This window comes from Asparagus officinalis, chromosome 1 (genome assembly GCF_001876935.1).
Source record: "Asparagus officinalis chromosome 1, Aspof.V1, whole genome shotgun sequence".
NCBI lineage: Eukaryota > Viridiplantae > Streptophyta > Magnoliopsida > Asparagales > Asparagaceae > Asparagus > Asparagus officinalis.
Window position 1 is genome coordinate 129,064,688 of NC_033794.1, and position 13,859 is coordinate 129,078,546.

At 35.6% G+C, this 13,859-nt stretch overlaps 1 protein-coding gene across 2 annotated transcripts; it reads left to right on the top strand.

Annotated features, from left to right (window-relative positions):
- Positions 1,359-11,576, top strand: LOC109846137. 2 transcript variants are annotated; one of them, XM_020415387.1, is made up of 9 exons: positions 1,359-1,530; positions 1,628-1,736; positions 2,081-2,190; positions 2,280-2,475; positions 2,558-2,650; positions 7,419-7,478; positions 7,603-7,677; positions 9,892-9,972; positions 11,016-11,576. In XM_020415387.1, exons 1-9 carry the CDS (start codon positions 1,382-1,384, stop codon positions 11,403-11,405), a joined length of 1,263 nt encoding a protein of 420 aa, XP_020270976.1. In that variant the 5' UTR covers positions 1,359-1,381; the 3' UTR covers positions 11,406-11,576. The 2 variants fall into 2 exon arrangements, with proteins under 2 accessions (XP_020270976.1, XP_020271029.1); XM_020415440.1 differs by having other exon boundaries at positions 1,370-1,530; positions 1,615-1,736.

A 13,859-nucleotide genomic window follows, 5' to 3' on the forward strand; every position in this document is an offset into this window, starting at 1 on the left:
GAAAAAAAGAGCAAACCATGCACATAATCATTGTGAGTATGCTACGATATCGACATGCATTAAAACAAATTTACACGTTCATTATCTCTGACTTTGTATGGATGAAGTGTGGCCGTATATCCACCAAAAATGTTTGTGAGGGCTTTTTGAATGATAGATTTGAAGGTTAATAGAATTGGTTTGGATCTTTTAGCGGCTTTTGAATCTTGAAGGACTTTAAGACAAAAAGTCTCTCTTCAAATTATGCACCACTTTCTTAAAACTTGTAAAATTCACCTTTCTTGCACTCCACTGTTCCTCTAGTGTAGGCCATTGCCTCAGGTGTAAAATGTGTCTTTTGAAACCAAAGGTGACGATAGCCTATTTTAAGTATCTTGAAAGGGGAATGCTTTTTGGGATGCACTCAATCTTTGCAAAGGCAAACTTTTCACCATTATAAGTAATCTTTTTCACCTCGCAATTAGGTTCGCAGTGAAATATTTGATAACGAGAACATTATTGTGTGTGGTGTTGGTCAAATTCTATGGTGGGTAAAGGTAACATGTAGTAGTGAAAAGCCTGGTGCGTGTATGCCGACACCTTGTTTCGTGATTTCCAATCGGTTTAGGCACTCAATACTGTTGAGTTGAGCTCGTGTACATGATTCGGTTCTCATTGTTCTTGTTCAGTTCATGCCCTTTTTGAAATCAGATAGCCAGGGCCTAAGCGAAATTTACCATCATAGCCATGATACACATGATATTTGCTTTATTTTGTTATCGTCGGTATGCCTTCTTACATGATTTAGTTTTACAACTAATGAGGCGAAGGTAATTAAGTAAAGAGGCGGACCCATGAGAACTTGGTTGGAAGCAGTTATCAAGAAGGATGTACGGTCTCCTTGTGGGGGTTAGTTGATTTGGGAAACCTTCAAATGGCACCTTCAAAAGGTGTAGACTAGAACAAATTCAGAACTTTTAGTAATTAACTTCTAAATATTAGATAAAATATTTAAAACGATGTGTGAGATGAGCTTTAAAATTTAATTAGAAGCTTATTATAAGACATGAAGGCTCTTTTCACATTATCCACTACCTTCTTAAGCCATGTAACCCTATAAACGTCCTTCTTTTATGCAAAATGCCCACTTGGACCAATTTAGATTATTGCCCGCTTCGTATAATTGATTGAAACATTTTCACACTAATGTGATAATGCCCTACTCATTCATTGTAGAGGACACTCCATATTCATGTACGGATTTAAGTTTGTCTATTTTGGGCTCTCTGAATGCCCAAGGGATCAACTTTTGGGCGGCCCATTGAGAATTGGGCCAGCCTGATCTAATTTCAAACCCAAACCAACGTCCACTCGAAAGTTCCTACCCCTACCCCTCGCTCGCATGAATCACTCACAAAAAACGAAAATCTCCTCGTCATCCCGTTCCTTTCTCGTCGCCGATGGCCACCGTCGACGGCAAGAGTTGGGTGAGCGTCACCGCCTTCGCCATCTCAGCCGCCGCCATCTCCATCGCTGCTGCAATCTTTTCAGGTAAACCCCCTCGAAAAGCCCAATAAACCCTACGAGCCCCGCAAAGCCTTTTTTTTTAAAACCCTAAAACCCTCCACCGTCCAGTTTCTTCTCGCAGGCGAAAATGCGAGCGATTAGCTTCTCGTGTACGCGAGCTGGAGGACTCTCTCGGCGCTTCTATAGAGAAGGCTGCCTCTGAGAGGCGTGGCCGAGTTAGAGCTCAAAAGGTGCATAAAGTCTATTTTCTATGGTTTTTTAGATGGTAATCCTCTAAATATTTTGCACTTTAAAATTGGTCCTCTATATCGTTGAAATTGCTATTTAGTCCCTCGGTTCGTGTAAACTTAGAGAATGGGTGTAGCTAGGAATCGAAAAAGTTAAATTTTAATTTAACATTCCCTTCAATCTACATGGCAGTTTATCACGGGGACTAGTTTGAAGTACCTTACATGAATTGAGGGACTAAATAGCAGTCTAAATCGTTTAAGGGAACTAAGGAAAACCTTTTCTTTACTATGGAAAGCTTAGATATCAATTGGGTTTGCTTGCAATTGTTGATTGGTTGGCTCAGGAGCTGAGGGAAGCTTTAGCTTTGCGTAGCTCTGATGGGTCGAAACCTGGTTCTTGTTCTTCTTATCCCATGGCTCCAATTGGCGTTGCTCAGTCGTGTTTTTCTACTAGGTATTATAGCTTTAGACTTTTTTTTTAAAGATTAAAGTTTTCTTTTTTCTGTTTATGTGAAAGATCCCTTGACTCGTCTCTATTTGCAGAAATGGGACACCGAGGCAACCTTTGCTTGTACCCCTTTCGAGGGCATGCTTGGTGCTTGACCCGAGTCGGGTTCCTGCAGAAGCTTTAGAAGGCCTTTCTGGATACTCCCATTGTTGGATTCTTTATGTATTTCATCTGAACACTAACCTTGAGAAGTATTGGAAACAACCATCTCGGTCGAAATTCAAGGCAAAGGTGTGATTCTATAATTCTATTGCTTGTGAAATTATAGCATCATTTAAGTAGAGTTGTTTGTGTTTTCTTTTGTTTTGTAAAGGTGAGAGTGCCTAGGTTAAAAGGTGGGAAGATGGGAGTCTTTGCGACAAGATCTCCACACAGGCCTTGTCCTATTGGCCTTACTGTTGCAAAGGTAAGAACGTAATGACTAGATGCATTGTCGTCATAGTACATTATGAATTGTGAATAAAACATGATCACATTCACATCCTAAAAGAAGGAACTTCCATGGATAACAGTTAAAGAGTTTAGATTGAACTCATTGTTGTCTTCCCATGATGTCAGTTAAGCAATCATATTAGCTTACCTGTGTGGGAAACAAAAAAATGCAACAAGGATAGACAAGCATCAGGTATTTACAAATGAAGTTTGGAACTTATAACTTAAGCAAGTGTTATGCTCGTGTTCGCACGGGTGGTGCATCAATAAGAGGTAATGATCTTCTCATATAAAATGCATAAATTTCACCATCCAGTCATGCGATAGATGAAAGAATTTCATAGCAGTGCAAATAAATGTGATTGAAAAAAATTACTCTTTTTATAATTACTCTAAATAAAAAGATAAATGTGATTGTGTGTGTGTGTGTGTGTGTGTATAGAGGTCACAATTAGTGTTTTCAAAAGTGCACGCTTCACTGCGTCTCGTGAGCCTTGTGGTGCTGGGCAATGGCGAAGCGCCCCACATTTGACGCAACAATGTCTTTTGCGCCTCGCAAGTGACATGTGCCTCACGAAGGGCGGATGCTAGGCATATCCTCATATGGTTTTGTTCTTTAACTTTTCAATCTGGTCTTTATACCCGAGAACCCATATCCAAAAAGCAAAATAAATTTGTCAGGCCTGTATAGTAGCTTGATTGTGGACCATAAGTTTTGCTTCAAAATATTAGTCTTATTTGACTTTTGATTTGAAAATTTATGAACTTCCCTCTATGTTGGATGTGTTAGCATTAGAACTTAAGACCTTAATTTGTGATTTCATAGATATTATTTATCTTGACATATTTTTATGTGAAAATACATAAACGTGCTCTTTGTGCGTGATTACCCATCTTGAAGAATTATGTGTGTGGTGTGCGCTTCGCTTCACTCGGGCACGCGTATCGCACTATGCCTCGCACATGGATGCAGAAAGAGACTTTGCACCCCGCATTGCACCTGGCCCATTGATAACACTGGTCACAGTAACTGACATTAAGCTGAATAACCGATCTCTAAAACAAATAGAAAAAACATTTTTTTAACTTGTGTCTCTATTGAGATATAATAAGCAATCTTCTCCCTTTCCTTTCTTTATATCTTTTGTTTCCCTGCTTCTATTCTTTTGACTGCATATGCCCACAGGCCCCACTTCCAGAATTAACAAAGCTTCCATAATGAGTGTCAGCTGGATTTTTTTATGCTTCATTTAGAATTGTATGTCGATGCATATACTCCAATACTTGAAAAAAAATCAAATATGGATAAATGTAAATCCAATACATATATAAGAGTACACAGCAATGGCCAAATCATGGCTAAGTTTCAATCATGAATAAAATTCTCAAATGATCACTGTATTTAGACCTGAAGTCCTCATGGCTCTTATTGTGCAAAGAATAAATTTAGCTAATGTTTTATGAATACACAAAATATATTTATAAGTTTGAATAGATATTGTTTTTGCTATTTGTTACATACGAATGATCGTTTTTTCTTCATTCCCTTTAAAAAACACATCCTTTGCTTGTTCACAAATAGCCTGTTGCATTCTATTATTCCTGTGATGGAAATAATAAAATTTACATCAGTGTGCTTACAATATAGCCGGAGAACTGCTATATTAAAAAAAAAATTCATGTTATTATTTTACAACAACATGTTAATAAAGTTTGATGGTAACATCAATCTCAAAATAAAAAAAAGCGTCAACTTCATCTTGAAACATGTTATGTGAATATAATTTGGATACCCTCTTACATCTGTGAACAGTATGTGGAACATGATTATCCATGATTGCGAAATAAAATGTTTAGGGGAACATGTGATTGGAGCAAATGCCAAGCTTATATGCCTATATCATGGTATCAGGATCTGTAGGTACACACATCAAATTATAAAACCTTCTACTTGCATTCTTCAATTATGGGTATACATGCATACATTACATGCACACACGTACATGTATGTACGTTTGTAGGAAAAATAATTCTGGATTACTCCATATGTTGCTTATCCAATAAATTGGCCTTAAATCACAAAGATGGGGCTTTACTCATTTAATTAAGATTTTTCATCCTCTAAAATATCAATAATAAGTTTCTTTCTATTGTTTCTTGGGGACCTTGCACATTTTGTTTGTCATTGTCATACACAGCATTTTTGGTTTGTTTGATAAAACTATTTCTCTGTAATATATATTTTTATACCTGGTGTTAATATATGTAATTCATAATAATTTGAACATGGTTAATTATGTTACCTGATATACATAAAATATCATTGTTGGTTGATTGAGAAAACTTTTCACTTGTTTGTTGTCCTTAACTTGAATTCCGACTTAATCTATCTTGGCACTGGAATGTAGCAATTTACATTCAGTAATTTTGAATATCATTTAGTTTGTAGACCATGCATTTGTATTTCTGTTTTTTCTCCTCCATGCCAGTTATGCTTATATTGCAGACGTATACGGGGATCTTGCTTATCAATTCATGTAAATAAGCGCAAATTACTAATTTAATCCAGAAACAGGCCAACCATTCTTTTGCCACTACAAAATGTCCTTGATGATTTCTATTTGAGGAGTAAGCCAAAATCAATAGCTTCTGACATGTAAGAAAGTTGACATCTATCATACTTATGTGCCTCACGGATCAATGAATGTTTATCATACAATTAGTATATATTACCATATGCTATCTGCTATGGTAATTGAGCCCATGTGCAAACAGATTTCAAATCCATTTAATCATAATACCTTATATTGGAGCTCCATCATACAATTTATTTGTAATTTTCAATTATGTGAAGAAACCTTTTGACTTGTTATAATTATGTACAATAATATTTACAAAAGTTTACAAATTAGTATGAAGTTAAAATTTCTAAGATAGATACCTTGGAAAATAACATTAGAAAAATCAATCAAACCAAATATTAAAGCGAGAACAGACAACTGCTGAATAATAAATTTTTAAATTAGCATTAAAAGTAGATGACTTTTGAATTCAAGAATAGATATCTTGAAAAATAATCTTAGAAAAATCAAGTAAACCAAATATTGAGGAGAGAACAATCAACTACATATACAATAAAATTTTCAGATTAGACTAAAAAAGTAGATGGCTTTGATATTCAAGAAGTGATACCTATATTAGAACAATCAACTAAAGAACAATAAAGTTTCAGAAATTACCTTTTCTTCTTTGGTGTTGATGCAACTCCGACAACTACAGAATACAAAATAGACATGAATTGGCTTGCAATAAATAGAGATAACTCACGGAACTTTTACTAGTTTCCTAGAAATAGAGAATTCAATTTACTACCTTTTTTCAATGAGAAACTTAGGAAAAAAAGGAATATGTACTAAGTTTTAAAACCATAAAGAATCTACCCGTGTTTGAAAGTCTAATTATTTACAATTAATTATGTCAATAATGTATTTTTAACTACGTTAAATATATGGTTTGGAAAGCAGTAAATTAAAAAAGAAAAAGGAAAGCAATCTAATCCGACCCTAACCCATCTTAGATTCCTCAGCAAAATATTTTCAAAGAACCCAGAACCCAACCCTAATATTTGACAATATCTTACCAAATAATCTCCTGTGATCTCTCTTCTCACCCTCTTTCCTCAAATTCCCATGGTTTCTTCAGATACCTAGGTCGCTAATATCATCCAATTGGGAAAACTGCCATCGAGCCCAGGTTTTCAAAACCATTGAGTTCTTTAGTAGTAGTACACATGGCAGTTTTTAATGCTATACGTGGCGGTTTTTTATGCTTTCAGGGTACTTCACCAATTTCTCTTTATATGTAAAGGAGGGATTTGCATGCTAAGTTTTGTTTTCAACAGAACGATAATGTGTGAATATCAGATAATGGGATTCATATACTAATAGAGTATAGAGAAATTGAGAATTTTGTTTGCCTGTAGGATGAGTGACTACTTGACTCATAGGATTGCAAATCATCCATGCGCTTTGTTTGCATTAGTCATGCATTCACCCTATTTACCTAATCCTAGATCACACGGTCACATTGTACATGTCCTGTTTTAGTGGCTCAATCCAGGTTGGTTTGTCTAGACTCATGTAGCATTTCATTGGTGTCAACAATCAATATTCAGGTGACTTAGACGCCTTCTGCCTTAACCTCAATGAAAGCCACTCTTATAGTTTACTAATTTCTAGCGCTATCATTTCACCTAAAGTTTCAAGTAAAATTTGGAGAAGATCATAGGTTAATGCTCGCATTTTGGTCACTTGTTCTTCTTTTAGAGCCTCTGATTTGAACTAAGTTAATGGGCAAGCTTAAATTATGCGTTGAGGATTTGGTGATTATTAGGTCTATGGAGTTAAAGACTTCTCTAATATTCCGAGGACTATTGATAGGTTACATGTGAACTTCTCTATTTTGGGGATTACCCATATCTACACTTTACAGGGAAGTGGGTGACAATTCTTTTAAAAATAAGGGACTAGGGTGGAGTTCATGAGTATGTGGAAAATTAAACATCCCAATTTACTAGGGTATGGGGTGCAAAGTAAGCTGTGAGATCCTTGTTGTGCTTGTTTCAGTTCAATTCTTTTACTCCTTTTTGGAGGTATGAGTTGTGTATTTTGGTGTAAAGTTATTTTCCTGAAATTAATTCTAACCAGGGAATCAAATGCAAATTAATCTTTGACGTTTTCCAGGTGCTGGCAGTTGATGGGCATGCAGTTTTGCTTTCGGGTGTGGATTTGGTTGATGGCACCGTAAGAGTCATTGTTTAGATATCTAGTGCCTAAATCTCGTTTCTTGTGTTATGATGCTAAACTCATGTGCTTGTGTTGGCAGTTTTAGTTTTGACTTTGTGCTTATGGCTTTCTTTATCAACAGCCAATACTTGATATCAAGCCTTACCTGCCATATCCAGATTGCGTCTGTAGTGCAACTGTGCCGGAGTGGTTGAAGGTACTTTTCAGTATTGCACTTATGAAATTACCCTCTTTTTTTTGACTGTCTTGTGAAATTGCCTTAAGTATGACTTGAAGCACTTTATTTATTCTTGCTTGTCTTACTGCATTTGATTTTCTTCTAATGCACACCCATTAAGTATTGTTTTTCCTTCTGAAACTATCCTTGAATTCCACACTGCATGCATTTCTATTTTATAATCTTTTATCTATTTGCTTTTTAGTTTACACTATTTACCCTTTTCAATGAGAGGTACATTTGATTCTTTGTTAGACACATGTACATTTGTTTCCTTGACATTACATATTGGGCGTCGGCATGTAATGAACTCCGTGGTGCATCTTGCACTTTTATCCAAACTTGTTGGTATTGTTTCTCAAAATAGTGTTGTTTTTGTCACATATAATAAAGGGTTGAATCTAACCAAGTTAACAGTTGTACTTATTGGCTACATAGGGAAATGGTCTAAGTGCATGATTCAACTAAAATTTAAAATAAAACGGATTGGTTAGCCTGTGCTTGGCAAGTAAAAATAGCTCGATAGGCAGTAGTTTATGCTTACTCTTGCTAAATTTTTTAGACCTAAATACCCTAGAGTTGTGGTACAACTATTAGGGTGGAGTTGCCTAGACATCAGCCAATGCCACCCTTAAAAAGCATCCATATTTAGACTTTGCTCATTCTCCTTAATTCTTGCAAAAAAGATGGAATTACTCTCTCCTCCTTATCTCAATCTAAATTCCTAGTTCTTGCTAATTTTTACTCTGTACGAACAACCTAAAAACTATCCTAACTCTCCCAACTGTACTGAAAGAGAGAATGTCTTAGACTAAACAAAACAAAATAAAAAAGAAACATTATACAGAATAAAGTAACACTTACTAGTGACAAAGAATGCAGGACAAGCCAGACCTTGTTAATACTGCTCCCTTTCCGTGAGATTGATTTTTTCCCCAGGCCCATGGGATTGAGATGCAGGGCAACATTCACCAAGATATTATTTGTTTCAATTTCAAAAAGTAGCTAGGATAATTTGTTTTTTATCTTTTCAGTTAGGACAATATAGTTGATATGTTATGTTTGATTTTCAGTTATGAGGTAATTTTTTTGTTAAGATTTTAGTTAGGGAGGATATTTGTTACTTTCTTCTAGCATTACATTCTTTTATAAATAACTGTATTGTTCTTTTGAGTATGGACAATGATTAATGAAATTTGATTATGAGAAGTCTGTTTGAAGCATGTGAGTCGCTTTAGGTGTGAAGCTGTTATTTTCAAGGTTAGATGCCCGTGAGTGAATGTGGTCTAATCTTAATATTTATCTTGTTATCTTTTTCGTTTAGCCTTTATTATAGTTCCTATTGATTGATCTCACCCCCATCTGCAATCGCTAGCTCCCTTGACGAGTCCCCTCCACCATCAATCATCATTATCGTCGTCTTCTTCCAATCAACACTCCAAGACGGACGATACTTCCGTTCCCCATCAGATTGTATGTGGGCAATAAAGTGCTGCAGTGGTTGAAATGCAGCCTCTTGCCTTTTTTTTACTTTGGACAAATTATCCTCTAATGGCCTAACACTGGATGGGACATAGTCTTTCAAAGTTCTATGCCCTTTTTTGGTAATCAATCAATTTCCAGAACTGCAATTCTGCAGATGATTTAAATGCTTGAGGTCTATAGAACAAGTTACTAGCCTGGAATTCCAAGTCTGGAACATTTGAGGGATAATTAAAGCATGGGGATAATTCCTTTGATTTCCAGGTTAACTTTAGGTATAAGTTGTGATGCCGATTTATCTTATGATTTATACTATGACTTTTATTATTGCTGTTCATACATATGAAATTTCAAACATTTGAGGGAGAAGTTAACCATTAAAACATGGGGATAATTCTTTTGGTTTCCAGGTTAACGTTGGGTATAAATTATGATGTGGATTTATCTTATGATTTATACTATAACTTTTATTATTGATGCTTCTACGTATGAAATTTATAGAAGGCTCAAAAGCTCTTAAGTCATTAAGTATTTTGGTATACCTAACAAATTGATCAGGTTTTTCGCTCTTATTAAGAAAAATGATTGTGTATAGGTTACTTCCTTGTCGAAATTCCAATGTTTTCGTCCTGTAGTTGTCCTTTGTCGTCTCTTCATTGACATAAAGTTTACTTCTAAAATATTAATTTCGTCATTGATTGCTGCTAGCAGGAAGAGAATGCATTAGCTGTGGGTTCTGTGAGCTTCTCTGTGGATTTCCCTTCGTCTCTTTTCAGTTGTTGGGCCATCACTGTAAGTAATTTTCTATTATTAAATGTGACAAGCATAAACTATGAATCTTCTTATCTGACAGCATGAAATAATCCATTGTGCTAATTGCTGGACAACTTTCAAGTTATAATTGGATCTCTTTATCACTATTTCTAGCTCATTCTCATATATGGTTTAACATATTTAAAGCATTCCAGCTATTTCATGCTTTCTTCTTTCATAGTCACTTATTTTGCACATATTTTTATTTTTTTCAAAATACTGATGACATTTGCTCCCATAGAAGGATCCATATAGTACCAATGGAATAATCGTGCGCATTAATGCTATGCAGAGAGGTGAGATGTTTCCTTAGCTATGATAGCTCTTGTGACATCAAACCACAATGGTCTCATACCGAAAAAAAGAATTAAGCTTCATCATCTCACTTGTAGGGAAGACATTTCTTTTCATTAAATAAACGCAACATGCTAATGCTTAAAAGGAAAGGTTTGCAAACTTCGATTAGGAAAAAATAACTAAAATGTATAATTCTATCCTAAATACTGGAAGCTAAGTTTGGCCTTTAATTATTTATTGCTTTGTTTTTCTAATTTGGGATAGGGGGTTTCTTGTTGTTTTTTTGTAATATCTTAACTTTTCAGTATTTTGTACTTTTTTGGTTGAACCCATACCTCAGTTGAAATGTTGTTATGGTTCCTCTTTCTGTACAAGATGAACCCAAGGAGAAATCATGTGTGAAGAACCAACGAGCATAACTGCGAATATGACCACTGTGTGAATATCTTTTATTTTCCTGTGTTTTGCTAATTTCTAAATCATTTTTTGTTTTTTTATATTTTTGTTTCATTCAGGCCAGACCTTGTTCTAAATTGTCATATGTCTCTGCGTACTATACAATATTAACCTTGTAGGGATAATCTGGATCAGATATCTTCTCGAAAGAACCAAAAATATAGCTATGTATAGCTTGACTGTTCAAATGTTTATTGAGTTAAGTTGCACGCTTTTGCTTCTTAGAGTTATTCAATGATTGAGTGCTCGCTGCTTTATTCTTGTTTCAGGAGAAGCATTCATTATACTCTTCTGCCAAAGAATTCCAAAGTTTGATCAAAGAGGTGCTTTCTTGGGACATAAGATCACTGTCTCAAAAAACTCGACCTCATGAAGTGACCTCAAAGAATGAGAGCAATGGAGGAGTTGACCATTTAGATACCGATGATGGCGATGGCCATGAATCAGACAAATATGTCAACATTAATGCATCATCATCAAGGTCACTGGCCGACGTAACTTATCACTTAATCCTGGATGGAATTGATATTTCATACAAAATTGATTATGAGAATAATATTATGGTCGAGAGAGCCACTGTTATCCGCGATGCCAAAAGCTGTAGAAATTACCAGTATAGCTATGTGAATTGGAGGGAGAAGTTGGAGCAGGAAAAATGACAGTTTTGCGCCTTGTAGATAAATTTATGCTTTCCAGTTCCTATTGCAGACTTATATACTGATTGTTAAGAGTCACTTTACTACTGAGTGAATTTTGTATTGTTTAGATATATGTCTCATATATACAAATATTGGATTGCCAGTATATGGATTTTGCATTCTTGTTCTTAATATCCTATGAACTGGTTGATATTAAAAGATGAGTATCCCACAATTATTCTGGTTGTAGAGAATTATAGAGTGACAGAGATGTCAGAACGAGATATTTGTATCACTGTCAGTTTTTATACCATGGCAAATAAAAAACTATTATTAATTAAAAAAAAAAGAAACACGTCATGATAGATGCTATTTTGGTTTCCTGCAAGAGGTACGAATTGCGAATAGTAGAGGTTATCGAAGGGGTCGTGCTGTTTGGCTCGCGCTTTAACGCACGAGGTAACTCGCGCTTTAAAGCGGAAGCCAACTCGCACAGAGAGGAGGGGTGGGCCCCACTGGCATAGTGGGTCCCACAGTTTTCTCTCTATGCGAGTTGGCTCGTGCGTTTAAGCGCGAGCCAAACAACATTTTTGTTATCGAAGGGCCATAAAGTCTGATGCACTGGTTTTTATTAACGCGAGCCAAACAACATTTTTGTTATCGAAGGGCCATAAAGTCTGATGCACTGGAGGTTATTTAAGAGCTGAAGACGGCAATGCCAGCTCAAAATCACTATGGACATGTACCTAGAGAAATTTATGTGGAGTTTGACGGTCTTGAATATGTGCAGTTCTCTTATATTTGACGCGTGAAGGCAATACGTTAGCCCATGATTTAGCAAAGAACGGACTTACTCATTTGATGTTTGCATATGGTTATCTGATTTTTCAGATTAAGTAACCCTTTAGGGGTGCTAAACCGTTATCTGTTAGGATACAGATATGATTACTCAAATTTATAACCGACAGGATATGGTTACGAATATGGTTTCGTAGTGAAATATCCGGATCCGTATCCGAATTTTGCATATTAATCATACTCTTACGATAGTTTTAGTTCTTAAATTATGGATTTGTGGTTAATTTTGATGATCAAGATGTCTAATCTTAGCTTTTCAGTTATAATGAATATATTAACGAATTCTTTTGTGTTACATGAACTTTGTTTTTCTCAATACTATCTAGTTTTCTCATATCCATTTTGTATCTGCATGCATATCCGCTTATATATCCTTAACCGTATCTGATTTTAGCGGATATGGATGTGAATTTTTCTTACCGAGATATATCTGTATATGTATCCGAGATGAGTAAGCGGATATGAATATGATAAGCATAGCCGTATCCACACTGAATGCACCCCTAAACCCGTTGGGCATCTTTGAACATCGCTTGATTTTCAATGAAATATTTTCCATAAAAAATAGAAAATACTAGTACAGTGTAATACAGAGGCCGTTGGTGGCGGGCCTCACCTGTGGTTGTTTGAAAATTGGATAGTTAAGCGCCGAGAAAAGTTGGCGCGCTTTTGATGGGGGTCAACCCCGGAACACGTCATGCTTGTTTCCCGCCACCCATTTTTACCAAAATGCCACCCCCCCACTTCTCACTCTCTAGATTCGATACTAGCTCCGCACAGCGCATACATTACAAATTTACAATAGTTTTGGCCGTTTTGTTCGCTGTAAAAATGAAATGAAGAAAATATTGTAGCATTTGGATGTCTGCAGCTTTTGCTTTGTATTTGTTTTTTATTTTTATTTGGAAAGTAGACGTCACAAGTTTAGGTATTTAGCTGAAAAATAATATGTTCATAAACTATATGATTTATAGAAGTCGGGCAGATTTTATCTAGATTAAATTGGAAAATTGTTTTTGATGGGAAGGGATTTGTATTATACTATTTTTTTAATTTTCTTTTCGGAATCTGTAGCTTTTGCTACCACCAAATTGGATGCCATGTTTGTTGCAAATTTTTCTTCAAATGTAGCTTACCTTTTCTAATAAAAGTGTTAATAGCCAAACACGGAAAATATTTATCCAAATTATTTACTTCAAAATTTCTATTTTCTCTCAACCGAATAGCCCAGGATATGATGAGATCTCGCTTAGACTATAGTGTCATGTATATACTAATTGAATGAGTCGCTTTGAGCCGGTTGTTCAACTTTGGACCTTGGTGCTAGCCGGGATTCGTTTGAGTTAGAATGCTCACATCATGAATTGAAATTTTTTATGTCCTTTAAAGTTTTCTCTAGATCATTAATAATCCTGATTCTAGAACCAAAAGCACACAAAGTATTGAGAGAGAAATAATTTAATCATTTAGGTGAAAAAAAAAAAAACAACAACCTGTTTGATGTTCTCACCACCTCACTAGATTTTACCCCCACGATTTCACCGAAAAAACACAGGGGCGCCATCGTAATTCCATTAAAAAAAATCTTACTCCGGCCTTCTTCAATAGTTGAAAATT